This window comes from Corvus cornix, chromosome 2 (genome assembly GCF_000738735.6).
Source record: "Corvus cornix cornix isolate S_Up_H32 chromosome 2, ASM73873v5, whole genome shotgun sequence".
NCBI classification, from domain to species: Eukaryota; Metazoa; Chordata; class Aves; order Passeriformes; family Corvidae; genus Corvus; species Corvus cornix.
This window is the reverse complement of record NC_046333.1, coordinates 54,780,484-54,803,985: the sequence shown is the minus strand read 5'-3', so window position 1 is coordinate 54,803,985 and position 23,502 is coordinate 54,780,484. Positions and strand designations below refer to the sequence as shown.

Below are 23,502 nucleotides of genomic sequence, written 5' to 3'. Positions count from 1 at the left end.
AATATTATTTGTCCATGATTTTTCATAAATACACCTCAAAAAAAAAAAAAGTGTTTTGAACTCATGCCATTCTGAAAAGGGCTCTTATGGTTGCCAGGCAGCTAAAAGATAGTGCTGTGCTCTCAGGGAGGTCAGAGTTGCTCTTTTTATTGGTGAAGACTGGAAGTCAGAGGTGCCAGCCTGCTTGGAAGTGTAAATGCAAACCCAAGCAAAACCTTCAGGCTGTGCTCCACTAGCGGTGCCAAACTCCTTGTTCTCTGAATGTATTATGGCATTTTATTTTATGATGAGCATTAGCAACCCAGCTCTGAGCAAAAGAACACACAGTGAAGTCAGAGCAGACTTCTGCTCTACGAGCACAAGTGAGCGTCTTGTTAAGATGCACAAATCCTCCCTAGCTGCTGATAGCCATCTTGCTTATAATGTGCTTCAGAAAACAAGTAGCACAAGGAAGGTATTTTCTTTTTGCCAATCCTTTCAAAGTGGAACAGATCTGCAGAACAGAGCACAGATGGCAGCAGAAAAGTGGCTTAGATGCAAACCATCCATTGAGGCAAGTGGTACTTTTCCATCTCTTACTAGTAGCTTTGAATCTTCTTTTTTTTTGATATAGTTTGTTTTGGAGACGCACCTCAAATGTACCAAAAATATCAGAAAGTGAAAATTATAGTGGGGAAAATTAAAATTATAAAAATCTAGAGTGAAAGGAGTAAAAATAAAACAGCTTATCTGTAGACACATTTATATTTAAGCATCTGCAGTAATTTCTCATCAGCAGTTTCTTAGTTCAGATTTTCTATTTGATCAGCAGCAAGGTAGGAGCTTTGGAGTAACTGACACAGCAAACGAGGTAGAACTCTGCAAAGTAGCAAAATAATTACACAGCCTTAAATTCATTCTGGCAATATTCAGACATTAAAACAAGTAGTCTAGATACATGATAGATTACACATTGAAATTGCAAATAACACTGGATTGCAATTTCCTGAAGATATTTGGTATCATATTGGAAAAATGCATTCATACACATCTTAGCATTTTATTCTGTTGGTGATTTTAAAATATGTCTCATCTCACAATTGTTGCATCCAGTTTTTTTTAAGATTGTATAACTTGGGTGTAACGTGTTTTTCAGTGTGCCCTCAGTGTGAAGATGCAGTTTTTAGTTCTGAATCTTTTGGAAATTGTAATCCAGGGTTAAAACTGTAGTTTTAAACGTGAGGCTCCTCCTTACATCAAAGTCAGAAGCAAGAATTGTGTTGGGCCTAATTTTTCCCTAATTTCCTAATTCACTACTTTTGCTAGTTGCATTTGAAGTTAGAAGAGAAGAAAGCATGAAGCAGACTGAAGCCTGCAGGCTCTCAAGTAGTAGCTGATGGCTTCCTTATCTATTTCTCAGCAGATCAAAGTGAAAGTGAGTGAACAGTAAAGATACCAACCACCTCTAATACCTACTCACAATTGGAGTCTAAGTTGGGTGCTTGGAACTGCTGCATGGAGCAATCTCCTGCCTTTCTGTTTATATGGAAGAGTCCATGGTAATGTTTCACTGGTGGAGCCCCTCCTTTAGCCTGAAGATTGTGTAAATACCTCCTGCAACATCAAGACCCCCTCCTATCATAGATGGGGAGAATGAGAAATACACATCATTCTAGAAATACTGCTCTGGTAAGCAAAGGTACCTTGAGATTTCCTGCAGGATAGGAGAGTCCATATGCTCTGTGTGAGTCCCACCTTCATTTCAGGTCTCTTTGCTTCAGTTTAGTAACAGTCTGTGCTCCGCTTAGTGGGCTGGCCTTTGATCACTGAAAAACCCTGGCACAGCCTAGTCTGTGGAGTCATGGCACAGTCTATCACTGAATTTTAGGGGTAGGAGGGCACTGCTATTTACCATATGAAGGGTCATTTTAGGACATTGTTGTTGCTGCAAGGGGAGATGCTTGGTTTGGGGCCTGTCAGATCTAATGGTGTTTCATTAGGGACACATATGGATATCTCAGTTCAGCAGATACCTTGGGTCTCAGTACACTGTCAGTGCAGTTTTCTCCTGGTCTGGAGAGCACAATAGCTCTTGGTGACAGGAGATGCCAGAATATGGTGTTTGCTTTCCTTCAGTTCTGCTTGAAGGTGTGATTTGCAAGGCTGCACAGAGGTTTCTGCCCTGCAAGAAACCCTGGGAGAGCAGAGTTTGCTGTTATTCCTGTGAGTAGCCTTTTTTTCAAATGCATGGATTTTCAGGCCTGGTTGCTCTTGACCTGGGAAAGGGGAGTGGGGGGAGAAAAGAAGTAATGCAGAACACTTATTCTGCAGCATCAGCAACAGATGAGGAAGGATTTGATTTTGGCTGCAGGGAAGCAGAGGCAGAACTAAGCTATCAGTATGTTGCACATGAAAAGTGTTGGATTGGGGCACTTACCCAGAGCCAAGTTCTGTTGCACTATGACCATGATTACAAATATTAAATATCATTTTATGATGGCAAATTACTAAGTGTATGTATTGGAACTGATGCCTTACATGTTTCGTACACTGCTGCTAAGGCCAGACCCGAAGTTGCTTAAATCAGCTGTGAAGTTCTCACAGATTCCAGACAGTTTTGGATGTCAGATTCTATGCTTCATTAATGCATTCTGATGTTGGGAATTTTCCAACAGGTTTCAAGTGGCTTATTTTAGTCTTTTCCACATTTTTAATCTACATAATTGACATTATGCAATCAGAATAAAATCTTCTGGAAGTAAGGTTACACAGAGCATTGTAACATATGGCAGTGCCTGTTTTTCCATGGTAATAATAACAATGCTACAAAAAAGGGAATGCTTCTGTTCAAATTCCTCCCACCTTAAATTTTGCAATGGTTCTTTGTCCTCTTGGAACTGTGCTTTGAACATCTTCCTAATGCTTTGGACTTGAGTTCAGAAGAGATAAGTGTTGTTTTATTATCCAGTCCTTTAGTAAATATATGACATCTGGGGCTCTTCCTCTTGTTGGTTTCTTTCTACAGGTTATTAAAAGATGATGTGTCAAAATTATCTGGTATTCTTTCAGTAGTAAGAGCTGAAACAGCACCAGCATTAATACTGTCTTGAATTTGAGAAAAAATAGGTTATTGAGATGCCTATCCAAAGGAGGAGAGTGAAAGCAGATCAGTTTAAAGAGAGGTAATAACAGCTGTACCTTGACTTCTTAGTGCAACATCTAACAGCCCTCATTCCCTTTGTGCTGCTTTAGAACAATCTGCTATTTGGTGATACAGCTTTTTATCCTTCAGTCAGCCAGGGTCAGCTGTTGTGCGCTGAACATGTAAAAGGGGGATGGACCATGACACAGGGCTATTGTTTGCCACTGTGTGGGAGACTGATACAGCAACTGGCTCTGAAACAGTGTTGGGTAGTTCTGAGTAAAATAGTGTCAGTGCAGTCTGGGTGGGGGAAACGGACTGGTCTGGCTTAGCCCTGACTGTGCTGTTCAGTGAGTTTCCAGGGCTCCTTGCTATGCCTGTGTCACTCCCTTCACCCATGGGAGGAGTCTGCAGGACTGGAGACTGCTAGGGACCACTGCTTTTACCTGCTTAGTCTAATGCTCCTCTCTTTCCCCCATAAAAATGTTCAACTAAGATGTTTTGCATCTCTTCTACATAGACCTGTGCCAAAATCCATTGAATCCAGTTGGGGAAACTTGACCAGCTTGTGCTCTCTGGAAGGGTCCAGAGTGGGAGCACCTCTGCCTGACTGCTGACTCCTAGGCCATACACTTGTCCTCAGGGTCTGTGGCATTACCTCCTCTGCCTCTGTCTCTGGGTGACTTGAAGTCAAGCCATTGCACTTTTCTCTTATGAAGAAGTAAGAAAGAAAAAAGAAGAGCAACAACACCTAATCCTTTTCCTCCTGAGGAAGTGTCTGGAGGAGGAACTCATGCATTAGCTGGAAAAAGACTGGCAACCACGTTTCTGCTGAGATCCAGTGGCATTTCAAAATCCTCACTGAGAACAAGCGTAATTATGATGCTCCCCCATACGATCAAGGAATGTCGTACGCAATGTCTGTTCATCACAACAGATTAGCTTTAATTTTCTAGTCAGGATGACAGCACAGGCTATTCAATATCATTTTTGGGTTGCTAATCTTCAAATAGTCTATTTCTTTCTTTTTTGATGTTATTGCCATGGAAACTGGCTAAATTGCAGGTCCAGATTACATCTTTACTGTTCACTCACTTTCATTTTGATCTGATGACATTCTTCAGGTGCCAGGAAGAGACAAAGAACAAATCAGTAGTGTTCCTTGAAACACAGAGTCATTTCCTGTGCTCTCCAGCCTCCACTACATGAGCATAGCCACTTGTGTTCTGTCTCCCAGGGCAAGAGACTTGAAATTGAACATTTGCTACCTGCAGCCTAATTTTCTTTGATAGCATTGCTCAGCCAAGCTGGAGAGGACAACTCAGCAAATGGCTTCCTCATCTGTTTCTCTTGCCTTTTCAAGTGGTAACACAGCGTTGTACTGTGGAGCACAAATCTAGGAAATGTTTTGCAGAAGCACTAAAACTGTTGAAAACAGATACAATCAGGAGCCAAGGAGAATTGCTATTCAAAGTATGTATCAGTGTCCAGAGTGGGGAAGGCTCTGTGTCAGAATCCAGATAATAAATACTAAGGGAAGAACACGTCTCTGCTATGTGTCTGCATATGATGGCCCAAATCATGTGTTGCTCTTTTCATATTTTTGGGGTTTGAGTGCTGTCTTGAGTGTAGGAGATCTCTAAATTTATTTTGTTTCAGCATTTTTATCTGGGTACCAGGTAAAGGTGCCCTCTCTTGTGACCTGGCCTGGATTCTTAGAGGTGGAACCTGGGGACCATACTTCTAGAGACCTCTTGCAAGTTCTTGCTTTAATCAAATAATAAAGTTTTCTTTCTGATTAAATAGCCTTTATCCCCCTACAAATTCTGTAGATTTGAAAATGAATGTTGGGGAGAGGAAACTGAAATGAGTTATGTATATTTTCTTTTAAGAGTTTGGAAAACCTGGACATGAATGTATAAGTAGCCCTTAGGCAGCAATAAAATTAGAAACTGGCACTTAGATAGCAAGATCTAATATATGACTGACCTTGCTGACATTACAAGAGTAATCTTCACACAGATAGCATTTTTAATGGAATATCTATAAGGCTTTAGTCATTGATGCCTTTGCCTTGCATCAGGCATTCAGATCTTGTGTCCATTTTCCACTATACTTACGCTGCAGTCAAGTTACAAGGGAAAAATCTGTTCTTTATTGCAGTATTATTTTATCTCTGACCTTTTGTAATACAGCTGAGTTTTGGAGAAGCTTTTCTCTGTTTATCAGGATTAAGTCTTTTATTCTGATAAACATTATTATGGATCATAAGAAGTTGAGAGAAATTAGTGCCCTTATGTTGCAAGAGAAGGCAGCTTTGCAGTACAGTTTTTCATTCTTCGTGTGCACAGGGGGTTGAGATTTATTCTTTTTCATTCTGAAATGACAAAAGTGCAGCACATGCCCTTGTCTGTCTCTCCAGAGAGTGAGTTAACATTGGTAATAGAATGGGTGAGTTTACTAAGGACAGGAGGTAGAATTACTTGGCTTTAAGAGATCTATTTCTAACCTAATTCAGTATCTTGTTAGTTTATATCAGTGATTCATTCGCAGAGGTTGCTGCTGTTGCAGAAAGGCTTGTGTATATTGAACACAGCTGCTTATATGGCTGGTTTTGGCTGAACCTGGTAATATGATGATCTCTATATCCTCAGAATTTGTATTCAGAAGGAATTAGGGGAGTTTTTAATTTTGACAACTATCATTATCCAGCATGTCTTCATGACTTGCATGCTTAGTGAAGGAGCACTGCACTTTGCTTTAGCCTCTGCTAGTGAGAACAATGCATAATCTAGTGTTCATACTACAGGAAGAGGTGCTCAGAAGCCAACGATGTGTTCCTGATTCTGTCATGGATTCCAGCAGTTTTCTTGCATGTAAGATGTGGCTTCCTGGGTGTGGAAAAATAAAGTAAAATTAAGACAGAGGAAGGAGCAAGCATTTTTGAAAATGTTGGCCTCAATATGTCAATTTTTGCATTTCTAAATTGGAGGATTCTGAGTATTTCACAAGACTCCGTGAAGGCTCTGTGAATGTTTGCAAGGTGTTTTAGAGCTGTCAGCATGGCAAGGTGCCCTGCTATGCAAGGAGCAACCTCTTCCCTTCAGACCACGCCACTAGAACATTTGTACATTTGGTGATAGCCTCATCTGACAGCAGCCCATTAAGAGATTGTAATAGAACTGATTTTCCCAGATGTATTATTGCCCTCTTCCCCAGGAATTTTATCTGGAGGAAAAGAAGAAGTATTTATTTGTTTGTCCCAGATGCCCTCAGAGTATGTCAGAGCTGGTATCAGTGTGCTGTTTGTTATATGCACTACGTGATGTTCATGCCCAGAGCAGTGTTGTACAGGATGGATTACTGTCTGTCTCAGGAGTGTGTGGAGGGATAAACTCTTCAGTGGAGTTCATGGCAAATTCTCAGTCTACCTTATAACAAAAACATAAATAAATTGTGCCTGCAGATTTTACAGATTGTTGTGAATCCATCAACCTGAGTAAGAGTTAGAAATTTTTCAGGAAAAGGAAGAAAAAACCACCCCATGTCTCATTAATCAATATGTGACAGAAAATCCAGCTTCTTTCCTTTGTTTATCAATAATATGCAATTTTAATAAATTTCCTGCCCTGTCTCAGTTTGGCGTACAAACCTTGTTTGACATACGGTGTCTGTCGCTTGCACTTGGAGGTTGAATGTACTACATAGAGCATGTAACTAAGGAGATGGGGTTTTGTTCATCCTTTCAGTTAATTCTGTGTGTTCTTTTTTTCCCTCCCCTTCACGCTGCACGGCTGATTACCACCCTAGGACCTTGCAATGGGACACAGACCCCTCAGTGCTGCAACTCCAGTCTGACTCTGAACTTGGGTATATGTCAGCTCTTTTTGTTATCATTTCTTTGCAAGAATTGTGTTGAAAATGCTTCCTAGTTGAGCTGGTTGTATGTGATTTTCATTTGCTTTTTTGACTCAAAAAGACCATAATTTAAGTTTCCTTTTTTTAGTTTCATAAATAAGAAGCTTCAGCAAATTCATCTTTGTGGAAAAAAAACCCCAACTATTTAAACAAGCTTATGAAAAGATAAATTGCTGTTTCTGTTGCCTGAAACACAATACAAATAACTATTTCATTTCAGATGAAATGTTATTATTGTGGCATATATGTGCATGTATAGTTACATTGATTTTGTTTGTACCTGTTGATTCAGACTGTTCTCTCTGAATCATTTGCAAGATACTTTTGCCCCTCCTTTCTGCCTGCTATAGTTATGCTGTTTCCACATGCAGTAATGATGTCCCCTTTTCTCTTAGGAGCTGTGTATGCATTTAAAATTGGGCATTTAAGTATGATCATAGTCCAAGAATAATTGGCATCTTAGTTAAGTTCAGGCCTATCAAACTTTTCTAAAATTGTAATAGAACTAAAATTAATATTTCATAGTTTGGGATGGAACTTCTTTATGCCATACAAGTGAAAAAAATAGTTAATTTAGATAATGTAGAAATGCTTGCCTGCAGAGGTATTCAGGATAAACTGTTCCTCTAAAAGGATAGGTAGCAGTACCTCAAGTTCTTCAGAGCATGAGTCATAGGCAAAACCAAATCACTACACTGAAAAATTTGCTCTCCCAAAGAACTTAGGGGGTTGTTTTGAGTCTCCAAGCAGGTGTCTTGTGCTTTTATTTGTTCATGTGCTACTTCATTCAGCATTCTGTAAGAAAAACAACAGCTTCCCTTTAGCTGATTGACAGTGCTCCCAGCTGCAGTTAGGTGTGTTGGGTCTATTCACTAGGAAAGATCGGAAGGAAAATATCCAGGGAGCTTTCTAAACAAAAATATTTCTCCATATCCAGAACTCCTAGGAATATTTGTAGTTTTTCATGTGAGTGTGACTTCAAATAGGTCACAGTTCTGCAACTCTGGCTGGGCTGTACCAAAAAGGTAGAGTTTTTTGAGCTATTTTAACCTACAGAAACCTTTTAGAAATCCCAGCTGCTTTTTTTACAGAAGTTTGGATTAAAAGATAAGCACTCCTAGGAGCAAGGTTTCTCAAACAGCTGTGCAAAGCAAGTTCCTTTATTTGACTCGTGAAAAGATAACCCTGTATGTAGCTACAGGACTTCAATCATTTATGAGTGGTCAGTGCAAAGACAGAAAAGAGGCATGCCAAAGAGCAAATCCACAGGCGTACATTTTAATGAAAGTCCTGCCCCTTTTGAAAGAAAACTGTCTTCAAACCTAAGGCAGAGTTAAACTTCCCTCTGGTGTCCTGAGAGTAGGGCAAAAAAACCCCCAACAAAACCAATGCAAGAGAAATCCTGCAGTCAGCAATTAAATGATGTGTATAGCAAAACACTTCTAGCAGATATATCTTTCTTGTGATACCTGTGGACAGAAGAACCAATTTTAATGCCTGGGTTTTAGTCACTATCCTCCTACTGACATCCCATTGGCAGTTTGGAAAGGAATCTTTCCAAGCTTATGTGCTCTTTAAGATGAATATTCATTGAATTTATGAGAATTATGAGCATCTCAGATGAAAAATGGGGATGGGAAAACAATAGACCATTTAGTGTTGCCCTAAAAAGAACTAGAGACTAGAACATTACAGCCCATATCTGGTGGAGTCCAGATACTGAAAGGATGCTCCAGTTGTCCGTAAGTGCTTGGGACCAAAGGCTAGGCCAACTTTTAGTAACATGAGAACCATTAGAGGTGGCTTGACACAGGCAAAAAGCAATCAGTAGATCGTGTTCCTTCAGATAAAGAAAGATCTCCCAGTCTTCAGCAGTGATTACCAGAATATGGGTGGCACAAGGCATTTGTACAGGCACCAGCAATTCCTGAATTGGAAGTGTTTTAGATGAAAAATTCCACACGTTGTCTCAGCACAGTGCTGTGGGAAGTAGCTCACTTCTGGGATACAGTGTGCAAAGAGGTTCAATACACCCAGCTAGGGGTTAAATCCTGCTCTCTGTTAGGGTCATGTTCCCCATCCTCAGGCAGTCCAGGAGATACGGAGTGACCTCATGTGAAGCTGTTTTAGAATTAGGTGAGGTTCTAATTAGGTCCAGATTAGACAATTAATTAGGGATTATACTTAACCAAGACCACTGTCAAGAGACTCTTTCAATGCAAAGGCTTAAGAACCTCAGTAAATGGGAAGAGTAGCCTGGGGCAGTAGGAGACTGGTTACGTAGGGAAGTCAAACTGACCAAGCAGGCAACAGAGATTGCACATCTGGTGCTGAGGGGAGCAAAAGCACATGAGAGTTGTCTGGGGTGAGATACTTATTAAAGATTGAATTCACACGGACCCTAAGTTAAAGCACCTACAAAAATGTCAAACTACTGAAACCTCTGCTAGCTGAAGAAACTTTTCTGCCCCCAGTAATGAGGTAGAAGTTTTTCTGTAGAATTTTTGGACAATTGTAGGATTTTGTTCATATTGGCAAAGTCAGAGATGGTTGTAAGGAGGGAGACTTGTTAATTTTTCTTCTTTGAAAAGAGGAAAGACTCAGAGCTACAACTGTTTCTGCTCTAGTGGTTTGTTTCACAATACAGCTGATTTGTACTGATTACCTGCTGAATCTAGTTGCAGTCAGTTTAATAACAACTGCGGCAGTAAAATAGATTAGAAAAAATATAGCCGATGTAGCGTTAATCAGCTGAAAACTTCAGTAGGTGCTACCCAGTGATGTCAGTTTCCTTTTGAGACTCGCATTTCCTTTCAGACATCAATCTTAATTGAATACCTAAACCACTGTAAATTAATTAGATCAGAACCCCTTTGACTCCTGTTCTTCTGGCAATCTGGAAAACGAAGAGGATATGGATAATGTGTAAGAATTTTCTGCTTTTCCAAATTGTTCTCTTCAATAATGTGACAAGTTGAGAAACATTGTGTCCAGGAATTTATTTCCCCATAAATGCACAAGCATGCTCACACTTGTTGATATAGGTAACTGGTCTTAGTTCATTTGTTTATTACATTTGCATTCTTTTCTCTGCTGAAAATTGGCATTTTTTCCAGTAAAACACTTCCAAGTAACCATTTGTATATTCTTCACTCCCTGCAGTGAGTCAAATAATATTCAGGAAATAAACTGATTTTTTCCCTCCCTGCTGAGTGAACTCTGAGAACTAAAAGTGTTCATGACCATGCTCAGCTGCCTCTCTTCTTTTTCACTTACAGTTAGCTTGCTTCCCTGTTTTATTTCATATGGTTTATTTAAAGTAAGGGAAGTAGACAAAACAGAAGGCTATAGTGGCCCTGCTCTGGTTGTGTTTTAGCTCTCCTCCAGCCCTAGCTTTAAGACTCCACTAATCATAAACCTACATCAATGCCGCTATTAATGACTTCTGTGGAAGGGAGAATCTCCTTCTTTATAGAAATTGCCCACCTTGCCAGTTAAAGACTCTGTTACTGCGCCCAGCTGAACATTTGGCAGTCCTAATCCATCCTGGTTTAAACACCACTGTTCCCTTTCCACAACTCTGTATCCCAGGCTGAGGATGAACTCCTTTGAGCAGGCAGAACATCATAGTAATGATGGTATGAAAGAGAATTTTGTTGCAGTTAAGAGGGGCACAAGCAGGCCATTTCTCTCTCCCATTTACAATCCCTCTCAGCAGCATGATCTAGAGGTTCAACAACTGTACTTTATTATGGCAAATGGTTCCCAGGTTAATTTTCTTCACTGCAATATTGTACTTCTCATGCATACTGTATTGTGTATCATCTTAACAAACACTGAAGTATTTTTTTCTCTTGTTCATAACAGCAAACATTTGTTCCTGCTGCTGATTTACATTTAACATGACTAACCTTTTGATGTCATGTATTCCACCTTAGACGCAGACTGCACAAACTAGGGGTGTCAAAGATTACCCAAGTTGATTTCTTACCTCGGGAGGTGGTATCATACTCCAAGGAGACGCAGACACCTCTTGCCACGCATCAATCTGAAGGTAAGATTTACAGTTTTTTAAAAAAAATTAATAGAAAATTTGCATTTGAGTTAAAGAATGTAATAAAAATAATAGTAAGTCATAACATGGCTGCTTATCATGTATTTTCTGCAAGCCAGGTATTGTTTATGTGATTAATGGCTGTTCTGATGACAAGAGTTATAAAAATCACTTTAAATGCAGGTGGAACCAAACTACTTCTGACTTACAATGGGTTGTGCTCAGATAGAAGTTTAATGAGAACATTTTTCCAAATAAATCATTATGAATGTAGTTAAAATAGTGCTTCGATTTTTTTTTGCTTTCCCAAGGAAGTTATTAATTCTGTGCTTTGTAAAGAGGCAGTGTTGGAAAGTTGCCCTCAGTTGTTTGGTCACTGTAATTGTGTCCCCCTGCTGTAGGTGAAGCTTAGGGAGAAATTGCAGCTTAGCTCCATGTACCGAAAAAGGAGGTTTGCATACTCTGATATGGACAGTCCTACTTTCTCTCTGCTGACACCATGCTGGCATCTGTACTCATGGAGCTGTTTGTTGGCTGTTTGGCTCTCCCGTTGATAAGTAAATACACAGAGTGGCAGGGGGGTGCTGATCTGCCAGTGCTGTACTGCAGGATGCTGAACGCAGGTCAGTGGTGCCATTTAAACTGAAAGCAAAACTGTACATTAGCCTGATGTTGTTTATGCACTAGAACAAAGCAGATAGAAGAGGAAAAGCTCATATCAGTCTTGACCATAATTTTTACTGTTAACAATGAAGGATCAAGAAAAGTTCAACAACCAAGTAATTTTCTGCCGAAGATAGTGTAGAACTTTACCAAGCTTCATTCAGAGAAGAAAAACACTCAAGTAGGTTCAAAATGTGGTGGTGGTGGTGGTAAATCTGTCTAAATATAAGTTACTGTCAGGGAAAACAGAGTGAAAAACATAGCTAGCTTTCTTCTGCAACTGGGTTACCAGGTCTGCATTAGGAAGGCAGCTGCCTTAGGGACCAGAAATAGAAACTGCTGAGCTAGATGCTCAGATTCTGCTATCCTGGAGCACAAGTTTACTCTGGTCATCTGTGGACTGAAATAGTACCTTCAAACACAGACAGCCCTTTTGCTTGGATGATGCTCCTTGAGCAGTGTGTCCAGAGAGCTTTGCCTGCTCATAGGAAGATGCTGTCTCAGAAGCCTCCCTGGATCAGCCCAGCTCATCTCTGCTCCTCTCTCTGTGGGCTGCTGAATGCTGTCTCAGAAGCCTCCCTGGATCAGCCCAGCTCATCTCTGCTCCTCTCTCTGTGGGCTGCTGAAGCCTCAAGAAAAGCCCCTGAGTCCTTGTCTTCCTTGATTAAGACCAGTTAATGCTCAACCCCAGAGCATTACCATGAGTTCGTTGTTAGATCAGATGCAGAGGGTGTCCTTCCTCTCTGACACATGGCCTTTATCCAATGCAAGAACCTATGGATTTGGGAAATTTAAGACATGGCTTTGTGTTTGCGTCCCTCAGCAACTCCAGCACTCATGAGCTGACCTGTCTTTCTGAACAGGACAGCCTCACTTGAGGAAGCATCTTCTTTCAGTAAGATCTTCTTGCTTTTTTCCCAAGGAGCTCTTCAACTATTACGAAATCCTTTTCTTGGCTAGACAAGATGACAATCTCCTACCCTTCAAGGAAAAAATCCGCAAACAACAGCATGATGCTGTGGAGCCTGGCAGTCAGGACAATGAGCAGAGAGGCAGTGTGGTTTGAAATGGTCCTCCCAGCACAGAGGAAAGTCACTTGTTCCTCATTTGTGTGAACAAAGATAAGTGGAAACATAAAATATCATGCACTTTAAGCTGCCTGGGCCAAAACTGTGATGGAAGAGGTCAAATATGTGGTTTTGGTGACTGGATTTGTTATTTTTCCTATTCTCTGTGTCATCACAGCGAAGGAAGAAACATCAGCAATACATGTTAAAACACAGAGAAAATACCATCCAATCACTTCCTTCAGGTGTGTGAGGAAGAGAAAGCATAACTTATATTTTCTTTCCAATCTGCTGCTAGGGAATTCTCTGCACATAACTTGGATGTGATTATGGCTGTGCATCAGTAAAGGAGATTCAGGAAAGTTTGGTTATTCCATTGAAAGGCTATTTAATTGGAAATTCTCTAGGGGGTAAATAAGCCCTATGGTTTTGGTCTCCCAGGTCTGATGGAAATAAATTCTCAGGTTTTCAATCTCCCAAGCCTCTCTATGAATGCTGAGCCCTTCATACTGTCACTCTAAAGATAAGCAGCAGAGAGAAATTCCTCAGGAGAGCAGCTTAGAGAAGAAGTCTTTACACTGTTTCTATGCATTCATGTGATAAAACATAGCCATTATCTTTTCAAGATAAATTGTTCAGTCATTACTACAGTTATGGGCTCAGTTATTCAGCATCTGAAGCCTTAGAGTTTGAGAATAGAAAATAAGAAACTTCTTATTTAATTGGATGAGTCTGACTTCAGCATTCGGAATTCACACTTTTCACTGCCTGCCTTAAATACTGGAAATGTCAAAATGCAGAATTTTAGGATGAGATTGTCCCATGCTTGCTTCTTCTTTGGAAGACAACTAATGAAGGGTACAGCTGGTTGGAAAGATGGGTGAAAAGAGGACTTTGAGTCCATTCAGTATTCTTCAGCTTTTTTCAAAATATCCTTATCATGTTTTCTGCATTTGCTTCTCTAGAGAGCAAGAAAGAAACTCTGAGGTACTTTAAACCTACTGCTGTCTGGAGCTTAGTGGATGTTCTTTGTGGTAATGGCTATTGCCCAACAAACCTTATAAAACTGGAAAAGGAAGGGTTCACTCTGGTAAGTCCATGTGGTGCCAGAGAGCCAGATGCTATGTTCACTTGAAGTCTCAGCTTGTCAGCTGCTAATTTTAGAAGAAGTAGTGTGGCATTATTCTTCACTGTATAAAAAACAGATTAACTCCTCTTTTCAGAACAGGTAATTTGCTTTATTTCAGAGGAATAATGGCATGTCATTTCCCCCACCAACTTTATTATTTAGGGAGATGTGTATATGCATCATTCAGTCCTTTGATCACAAGTACATAATTCTTTTGCTTTATTTAGGTCACAGTCAGCTTCAGCCTTTTCTTTTCTTCCTTGCAGGATGACTTCAAAAACACACAGATCTTGGCTCTGGAGCCTGAGAAAAAAATGTGCTCTTTACTTTCCCCATCCTCCTGCAATAATTGAACTTGAATTTAGGTATTTGTAGGCATTGAGAGACATTTTGCTTGTGCTGCTTTTTCCATTCTGGAGTTGATTAAGACCTAGACAATGCCAAATCTTTTTTGAGAGGTCTCTGGGACACTTCCTCCACTGTGCAGAGACTCTCACATCACCTCAGGAGTGTCAGCCCCATGTAGCCTTCAATGATTGGACCCTCCAAAGCCCTTCAGACCTGCTGTTTGCTGAAGGTGCACCTAGGAGAAAAGAGAAAAGCCACGGCCTGGCCTCTGCCCAGGACAGATCCCTCACTGCTGTGCAGCAGTGGAAGAAGCTCTGTATGACTGCCTGCAACCCAACTTTTCAGACAGGAAAACAGTCTGCATGTTCAGGCTCTGCTAGATGCCTGCCTCATCTCCAGCATACTGTTCTGCTCTTTAATGGGCCAGGAGGTAAAATCTCAGAGAAGGAAGGTACTCCTCTGATCTGGGTCCCCTCAGAAACCAAGGGCTGCAAGAAGGAGAAAGTCTGTGAGCCTTCTGGCTTTGCTGTCCAGTGTCAGGAGTGTTGTTATTCCTCTTTTGTGAAGTAGAAACTACTTCATCAGTAAAATGAGATGTTCTCACATTCTGGCTTGACAGACTGTCACTGCAAATAGGTTAGTCAGAAATGCATTCCTGAAAGAGTAGGTCCTGTGTACAAGAGAAGATCTGACTCTCTAGAACAGTGGAGGTTGTGTGCACTTCATCAGTTTATCATCTTCAACAGGTGTTTGTTCATGTGGGGAAAACAAATTATATGCCATACTCACCTCCTGAGCAGGATAACCTCATCTTACATCACAAATGTAGCCCAGTTCTGGAAAAGAACACAATTGAGACCTGTGATCCATCTGTTTATGTGCTGTTTTCAAACACTAAGGGTATTTTGACTATTAGGGAAAGAAGAAAAATAAACTCTCTACTCCATCTGGAAGTAGGCTGGAATGAAGTAGCAAAACGGAGGTGGGGCTCCAGAGGCTGGGTTGGGTTCTGCATGTGTCTGACAGTGTAATTCTCTGAACTAAGGTTCCTGAAAGTTACCTTTTTTGAAGCACTGAGGGAAGAGAGGGGAGTTCTGCTCACACTCAGACTCATGAGACACATGAGTTTGGGTATCTGTGTGTGATACCAAATGTTAAGTGTCTACTGTAGGGTGAACCAAAATTCTGTAGGTGCCACTGATTGCATGGACTAGTTCTTCACTGACAAACTTGGTAACAGAGCACTTAATATAGCCATATTAATTTAGGTTTCTTGTTATTGAGTAAAGTGCAATGTGTCTAGAAGAGTGATACATTGGCATTCGGTGAGGCCTGTGTCCTACTTCGAGTTTTGATAAGTTATCTGGCTGGGACTGCCAAGCCCCAGTGCTGTGAAAACAAGTCAGGCCTCTGGAATTTTATCATTTCCATGATAAAATCCATAGATAAATGTATTTATACTTGGTGTTAAGGTCTTTATGATGCTGTGCAGCAGACCTCTAGCACAGCAAACTCTGCCCCAGTCCTGTTGTGCCTTGCCGTGCCTGACTGTAGCTCAGCTCTAGCTTTGTGAATGTATGCTGTACTTTGGAAAAGCCAGTCCTGGAACTAAGTGAGATCATACTTAAGCTTTCCTATGGCCCATCTGCCTAGAGCTCACGGATCAGAAGCTGGGCTTTAAGTTAAAGAGCTTACTTTGGCTTTTCTCTTCCAGAGAATTGTAAGCTCAGCTCCAGTCTGAAAAGGATGAGTCTGGATGCAAGAATAGCTTTGAACCCCTCATTTAATGGGAAACGCAGATGCACATTTGTGCATTACCATGCACGCAACATCTGTGTCAGGATACATGATGACGTGTCATGGAAAGGCATTGGACATAACTAAGGGGAAAGCAAAGACCTTCTGTTGTAAACAAAAGGAGGTGCTGAAAAGCAAAACTAGGATAGAAATCACTATTAAAAAGAGAAGACAACCTAAAGAATCAGTGTTAAAGCAGAAGTTATGTTTTTAAAGAGACAGGGCCTTAGTTTAGTATGAATGGACACTAATTTTGAAATAATTTTTTGTAATTTTGTAAAATATTATGCTCTATCTTAAGCGGTATCATGTATCATTAGGTGTTCTTAGTTAGCTATAAAAATCCATTTTGCCTTTTCTTCTCAAACTGCGGGCCATCAGAGTTGTACTGTGGATCCCAATAGCTGGCATAAGCACTCTGATTCAAGACGGCTTTGTTTGATTAAATGAACAAAGCTTAATTTGTACTGTTGTACCAGACTGTACAAGATTGGATGAGACTAGAATGAAGTGGTGCAAAGATATGAGGCATTACATTGTATAGCAGTCTTTCAATAATTCCTCTTCTTTCATGCCACAACCGCATCTCCTTTTCTAAATAACAAGGTTTTCAAGGTGGATTTTTTTTTCTGATTTTAAATGCGACATGAAAGTCTTTCAAAGGCATTCAGGCAGCGCACTCTGGTGGTGAAGCGCCGCGCCGCGCCCCAGGGATGCTGGCAGGGAGGGATGCAGGGATGCTGGAGTGATCTGTGGAAAAACGCTGGCCCGATCTTTTGTCTGAGGCAAGAATTATAGTTAACAGAAGGTGCTTGAGTTGTGTGACTGAGATGTATGAATGCAAGTGCTGTTTAAAGAAGTGTGAGAAGAGACCAAGGCGTTACACAGAAATTGGGGGGAAAATATATATTATTTAGGAAAGTTAAAAAACTTTTAAAAATCAGTCATAGGTATCCAGGGCAATAATACACTTGTGAAATCAGGTGCAATCCCTTGTTATTCCAATCCCTTATTGAAGTACAATTAGTAAAGTACAATTTGTTACAATACATATATTCCAGAACAGCCACAACAGCCAGCTACCAGGTGTGGTGGGTCTGTATTCCACTCCTGGCAAGCTGCAGACATTGGGTATGTGCCTCTGAAGGCTTTCTTCACCAGGTGGCTCATGATAATTTTACGTGGTACAGAATTAGAATAAGGACTTGGCTTAAGAAATTAGTTTCTCTGGGTTTTGTTGTGCAGAAAAATACATTTCACACTTGCAAGGATTTCTTCTTGGAGGAATAATGAAGAGGCCACAGTCTGGTCATGGATACTTCGGTGTTTGAGTGCAGAAGGGGACATCAAATGTCTGTTCTCCTTAAATATTTAACAGGCTTGGGATCAAACAGCATTTCTGCAAGACAGTCCCAGTCCATTTCTAAAAGGTGGCCTAACAGTATATTAATCAGCAATCATTGCTTCAGTATTTGCTCCCATTCCCTGTTTCTCCTTCCAGGTTTTCTCTAAAGACTTCTGGAGAAAGGCTTTTCTTATACTCAAGGTGGTTTTCAGATGGTCTTATGCAGAGAGCCCTTTGAATGCTAAACTGTTTTGAACAAGCAGATCTGACAATTTATTAAGCATCGGTAATTCTCAGGGAATTATCTCCTAAGAACTGGTTTAACAGAGAGAAGATTGCCTCTGGTCACACAGTTGGAGGTCTGAAGAAAGAAAACTCTTTAGAGATCTTAGACTTTTTCCCTGATCATTTCATTACAGGGATCAAGTAACTTGACTCTTTGCAGTTCCTACACAATCTTAACAAAATCTTGGGCAGGCCTCCTGAAAACCAGGCACATACACATAGGAGTTTCCTGCTCCAAAGTGTCCCTGACCTTCTGCAGACTCTAGCTTCTTTTGCACAAGGTGCCTCTGCATTAAATTCAGGCCAAGAAAGTGTATATAGTAATTCTTTATGAGGGTGGAGACGTGTCACAGCTGAACTATGCCTTCTCTAAACCATTCAGGCAACAGAAGATGAGGAACAAACCAAAGCTTAACTGTCTTTCATGTGAAACAAGGACCCATTTTTTGGCCTGTGCTGCCTTGGAAGGGAGTGTTGTGCAGTTTTCTTCTGTGAATGGAAGCAGTACTGCTTCAGAGCCTTTGCAGACATGGGGAAGGATCATGCTGTGCCAGCCCTCCTTGCGCCTTCTCAATTCTAATGGGTGATCTTTGCTCTGTGCTTTTAAGCAAGTGGATCCCATCCTGCACCCAGAGATGGGAAGCTGTTCTCTCCAAGAATAACCCAAAAAGCATTGTAGTCAATCTCCTTGTGCAGAAACCAACCTTCTCCTTTAGTTGCAGTGGGAAATAACGTAATTGAATGAGATCCTGGTACATCTGGTGTCGCATGATGGAAAACAAGAGAGCTGATGTTAAGAGCCCTGACCTCAGACTCCTTTAACTAGCTGCAAGTCATCTCACAGTGCCTTTGACCCATCTCTGTGTCCTGACGTCTGAAACTAGCAGCGATCCATGAATTCAGAGAGATGCCCTGTAACACCTGTATGCAAATTGAATTCTTTGTTGGCTGGAAATGAAAACCTTCCTCTAAGTCTTTCTTCTCTGGAAAAGATCCTGGCCATGTTCTACACATGAAGAACTGCTGAATTGAGCTGATTTGTTAAATGTTCCCCTCAAGCAACAAAATAGTTCTAACCTTATTTGCAAATATATGACTTGTAGTATGTTGCAACTTGGCTTTAACATGAGAATGAGGAAAGTGTCTCACTAATGAACAGCACCATGATTTCCCCAGTCAACACTCAGTGGAATGACAGTGGCAAATTTTTCTCTATTTGCTGTTTTCATGTGTTCCTAGTTATCACATTGTGTATCATTTCAGTAGTGTTTGAATATGCTTTGAATTAGCAATGTGTATACATATTACAATGCTCAAATGAGAAGGTTCAGACCTGAAAATGTAAAAAGGGTGAAATTCAGGTTAACACTGCTTCCAACAGAACAATGAAGACATGGCTTTTTGTTTTCTTCAGAAACAAAGCATGCTTTTTCCTGCCATTCCTGTAATTCCTTCTTAGACTAATGGGTGATGCCTATTCAGTATATACAAGAAAACTAATACCCAGCACCTTCTATTATATGTTTAGTAACCTTTCGCAAATTCTGGCTTTGTAATATGGACCAATCTCCACTAGAATTAAAGACAAGATTAAGAAAAATGTGCATTGCAGAAGTAGCAGTTATTAACCCTCAGTGCTCTAATTAGCACTTATTCTTTCTAATCCTGTAAGTAGATACAAAATAAGGGCTGAAATAGACACAGGCCATAATGTGGAAAGGCCTTCATTAGTGGTGTTAAAAAGGTGTACAGAAAACTGCTTGGTTACTTCACACTTCTCAGTTTGATCCTTGGCACTTGGACTCTAAGAAATAGAAAAGATTCACATGCCAAAATCCCCTCCTCTGTTCTAACCCACAGTACTAATGTACTGGGTCAAAAATTACGCAGCTGAAAATTCTCCTGTTCAGCACCTCTCTATCTTCAATTCTATAGCTGAGCCTCAGCCTGAGAAGCTGGCCTATTGTGCCCCTCTATAGTCTGCTTTAATTGGCTCATTTCCATAGGAGAGGCCACCTGCCTTGGCTAGGGCAGTGTCAGCTGCTTGCCCTCAGACTAACTGGAGAGGGAGCCAAGTGGCTGGGCTGGGTCGAGTGAAGACTTTGGCACACCCCGCATTCCTGCCCGCCCTCAAGATGAATGGGGATGCACCCCAAGCTGGGCCTTTGTTCACCAAGTGTGTCCTCACATTCTGACCCCAGCACCTGGGCAGACCCCTCCAGACCTGGCACCCCAGGCCCCCCTTCTCCCTCCCGAGAGCTGCTCCAAGGTCATGTAAAGCCATGCTATATTTAGTACAATGGCAAACTGTGGATCTCATCTGTATGTAGTGCTTGAGAATCCCTGCTCAAAATCAGTAGTAGCTGGATCCTTTCCAGAGAATCCTTTTGCTCTCTCACATACACCAAGAGTTACTCTGAAAACTGAAGAAAGGATCTGGATGAAGAAACTTTTAATGAAATGGGCATGTCAGTAAAGTAAAAGTCTCAGCATGAATTCCCACTGGCCACTATTAATAGAAGATGGAATTCTCTTTTGCTGCAATACAATAGACTGTCTCCACAAATAATGTCACTTTTCAACCAGACCCTGGCTGTCACTTGCCCATCTATCTTATTTAAAATAAACTTAGCATGTATTCACTCTGAGCCACAATTACTTCAGATGTATGTCCTAGCCATTAACCTCCAACCCAGCACCCTCTCTTCCTGCAAGCTAATACCCTATTTAATGCACACAGGAAGTGAAAACATAATCATTATTTTTCTAAAATGTGTTGAGCTTGAGCCACGAAGCTTCATACTTATTTTAAGTCTGTAATTGCATGTTGTTGCTGTGGATACTCATTTTTTTTCCTCACCCCAATTGTCTTGTAGAGTTTCTTACATCTGAGCTCAGTATGGGTTCAGCTCCTCTGTGATTGGCACAAGCAGATCCCTGCATTTATGAATAGCCTCACTGATCTCAGTAGCAGCTGTTGGGTTTTGAGGACTCTCAGAATTCACTGCTTGGTTTGGAGTTGAACTTCTTTGAAGGTCTTGCCCCAACTGCACAAATGGAGAATTTTTGAAATTTTAGCCCTTAATCATGGTTGTTTCATGTTTTCTTTCTTGTCATCTCCACTCAGATGTTCAGTCTTCCTCTCCTAGGCACCAATTACTCAGCAACAACATGCTCAAAACAGCTACTCATCTGCTATGAAACGCAGAAAGCACTGAAGATCTTGCTTGTGACTGCATGAAGAATTCTCTGTGCTGGTATTGCATCACAGATAGTGTGCAGGTTGAAAACACAGATGAAACCAACGTTCCAGAGTGGAGTCTCAAAATTGCTTTGACCTGTTACCTTAACAAAAGGATGCTGGGAGATGTGTACTTTTATGGTGGGTTGACTTTGGTTGCCCATCCAGCCACTCTCTTACTCCCCCTTACTGAACAGGATGAGGGAGAAAGGAAGATGGAAGAGCTCATGGGTTGGTGGGGATCACTTGTCAGTTGCCATCATGGGCTAAACAAACTCGGCCAGGGGGAAATGGATTTAGTTTATTGCCAATTAAATACATTTGGATGGTGAGAAACAAAGACAAAATTGAATTACCTTTTACCTCTCCTTTTTCCCAGGCTCAATTTCAGTCTTACATTCCCAGCTCCTCTATCTCCCATCCACTGCAAGTGACTCAGACGGATGGATCTGGGAGGTTGTGATCAGTTCATAGCAGCTCCTCCTGCTTCAGTGTGGGTTTTCCCCATGGGCTGCAGTTCTTCAGGACAAACCTGTTCCAGCATGGGCTCTCCATAAACCACAGTTCCTTCATAAAATATCCACGTGCCCCAGTGTGGGTTCCTCCATGGGCTGCAGTGTGGGTATCTGCTCTGGTATGGTCCTTTCCATGGGCTGCAGGAGAATATCTGCTCTGGCCACTGGAGCACCTCCTTTCCCCGTTCTTCTCTCACCTTGATGCTCACAGGGCTGCTTCTCACACTTATTTTTCCTCATTTCTCTCTTTACCATGTGGTGTTTTGCTCTTTCTTGAACATGTTTTCCCAGAGGTGCCAGCAGCATGGCAGATGTTTCAGCTGTGTCCTGTGGTGGATGTGGTATGGAACTGTGTGTCTGGCACAGGGCAGCTCCTGATCTCTTTTCATTGAAGCCACCCCTGCAGACCCTCCCCCCACTACCACTAAAAACCACTAAAAATCTTGTTGCTTACACCCATATTTAGAAAAATTGGTAGCTAATTAGCCAAAATTCACGTTTCTTTTACGATGTGTCTGGGATCAAGTCTTCGCTTTGCCTAATAGGCAAATGCTTTAGCCAGTAAAGTCTTAGGTGGTCTGGGTTGAGCTATTTATTGGACCAGGAACCAGAAGCATAGTGTTTGGTAGTATAGCTGAATGTTCATTATCATCATAACATAGGGCTAATTTTTTTCTGGGTATCTAGAGCAGTCATCCTGTTTTTGCCTTGACATCTATGGATCTGATGCAATGTTTTGAAGTTTTTGGCTAATTTGAGTTCCTCTCGTGTTTTCTGGTGATAGAAAATCTGGTGATAGATACCTTACTCTGGAGGAGATCCATTGCTGAGAGTTCTGAGAAGTGGTAGTGGCTTGCCTGGACCAGAGGTAGGAGCTTGGTTCTGGTCAGGCCAGCTACACAGGCTATGTCTTTCTGGTGGTGATCCTACAGAATGGTCCATGATGCCTGTGCCAAATGGTATGGGTTGGGTCATCTCAGCTCCCATAATCTCTTGGAGCAGTTAGCTGTGCCCATATTGCTTCTTGTCAGGCTCACAGTGTCCTGTGGTAGCTATCCTATCATCCCATCATCTTACACAATGAGACAGCACAAACTCCTCCTGCACGTGTTTCACAGACTTCTTACCTGTGACATGAGACATGCTGGGATTCGCATGGGGGGATAATTGAGGCCAAAAGAGCTGAAGCCAACATAGTGTTGTGAGGGGGATATGGACCCTCGCCCAGACTGTCCTTCAGTCTGTGCCCAAGTTTCCAGACCAGTGGAACTAGTTAATTTGGTCCAGATGTGAACTGTGTATGCTGTAACATGCTCACAGTTCGTACTGATTAGGAATAAGCATCTCTTGTAATCTGCCTTTTCCTCTTTGCCAGATCGGGTGTTGCAGAAAGCTTGGATTCAGGATTTCCAAATAGGCAGGGTTCCTAAGAGTTAGGCACGTTTATGTACATTTTAGGCATGTAAGAGTTGCTGTTTAAGCAAAGATACAACAAATTTACATCTGGCTCTCATTTGTGCAGTCATGAAAAGGTGTCTAGTGAAGAGTGAGCTTCCATTTTCAAGAATGCCTTGGACAGAGTTCGGGTGGAGTGTGCAGGCACAAGTGCACTATGACACTGTGTGCTTGGGAAACATCTGTCCTGCCATTCCTAGGTTGTAACAGGATGGAGGCAGAGACAGGACAGGAGACGAATCTGGTCTCTCTTTTCTCTTTTTGTCTCTCTGTTCTATGGACAGAACTGTGTTAAAAAGCTGCCGGTATATTTACATAGTTATTTAAGTATTTTCTTATAGGTACAGCTATAGATACAATGTTTACATAATGTATTACCTATCTATTTTGTATCTGTAGATTTACAGATACTCGTGGATGCATACATAAAGCTGACCACTACAAGATCTCACCACCTGCCAAGTGATACCCTTGGGCTCAGAGCAATGGTGTGAATATCAGCCTGTTTGTATAAACTTTCTATACTCAAAAGAGTGAGACAGAACCTCCCAGAAGGCAATTTAC

At 41.3% G+C, this 23,502-nt stretch overlaps 1 protein-coding gene across 7 annotated transcripts in view; it reads left to right on the top strand.

Annotated features, from left to right (window-relative positions):
* Nucleotides 1-23,502, top strand: part of DYNC1I1 (dynein cytoplasmic 1 intermediate chain 1) — a 187,491-nt gene that overhangs the window by 32,799 nt on the left and 131,190 nt on the right. For 4 of the 7 annotated variants that reach the window (XM_039549984.1, XM_039549982.1, XM_039549987.1 and 1 more), the window contains exons 5-6: nt 6,932-6,991; nt 10,978-11,093. In XM_039549984.1, the coding sequence (XP_039405918.1) occupies nt 6,932-6,991; nt 10,978-11,093 (176 nt within the window). The remainder of the gene's footprint in view (nt 1-6,931; nt 6,992-10,977; nt 11,094-23,502) is intronic. The other 3 variants (XM_039549986.1, XM_039549989.1, XM_039549988.1) reach the window with 1 other exon arrangement.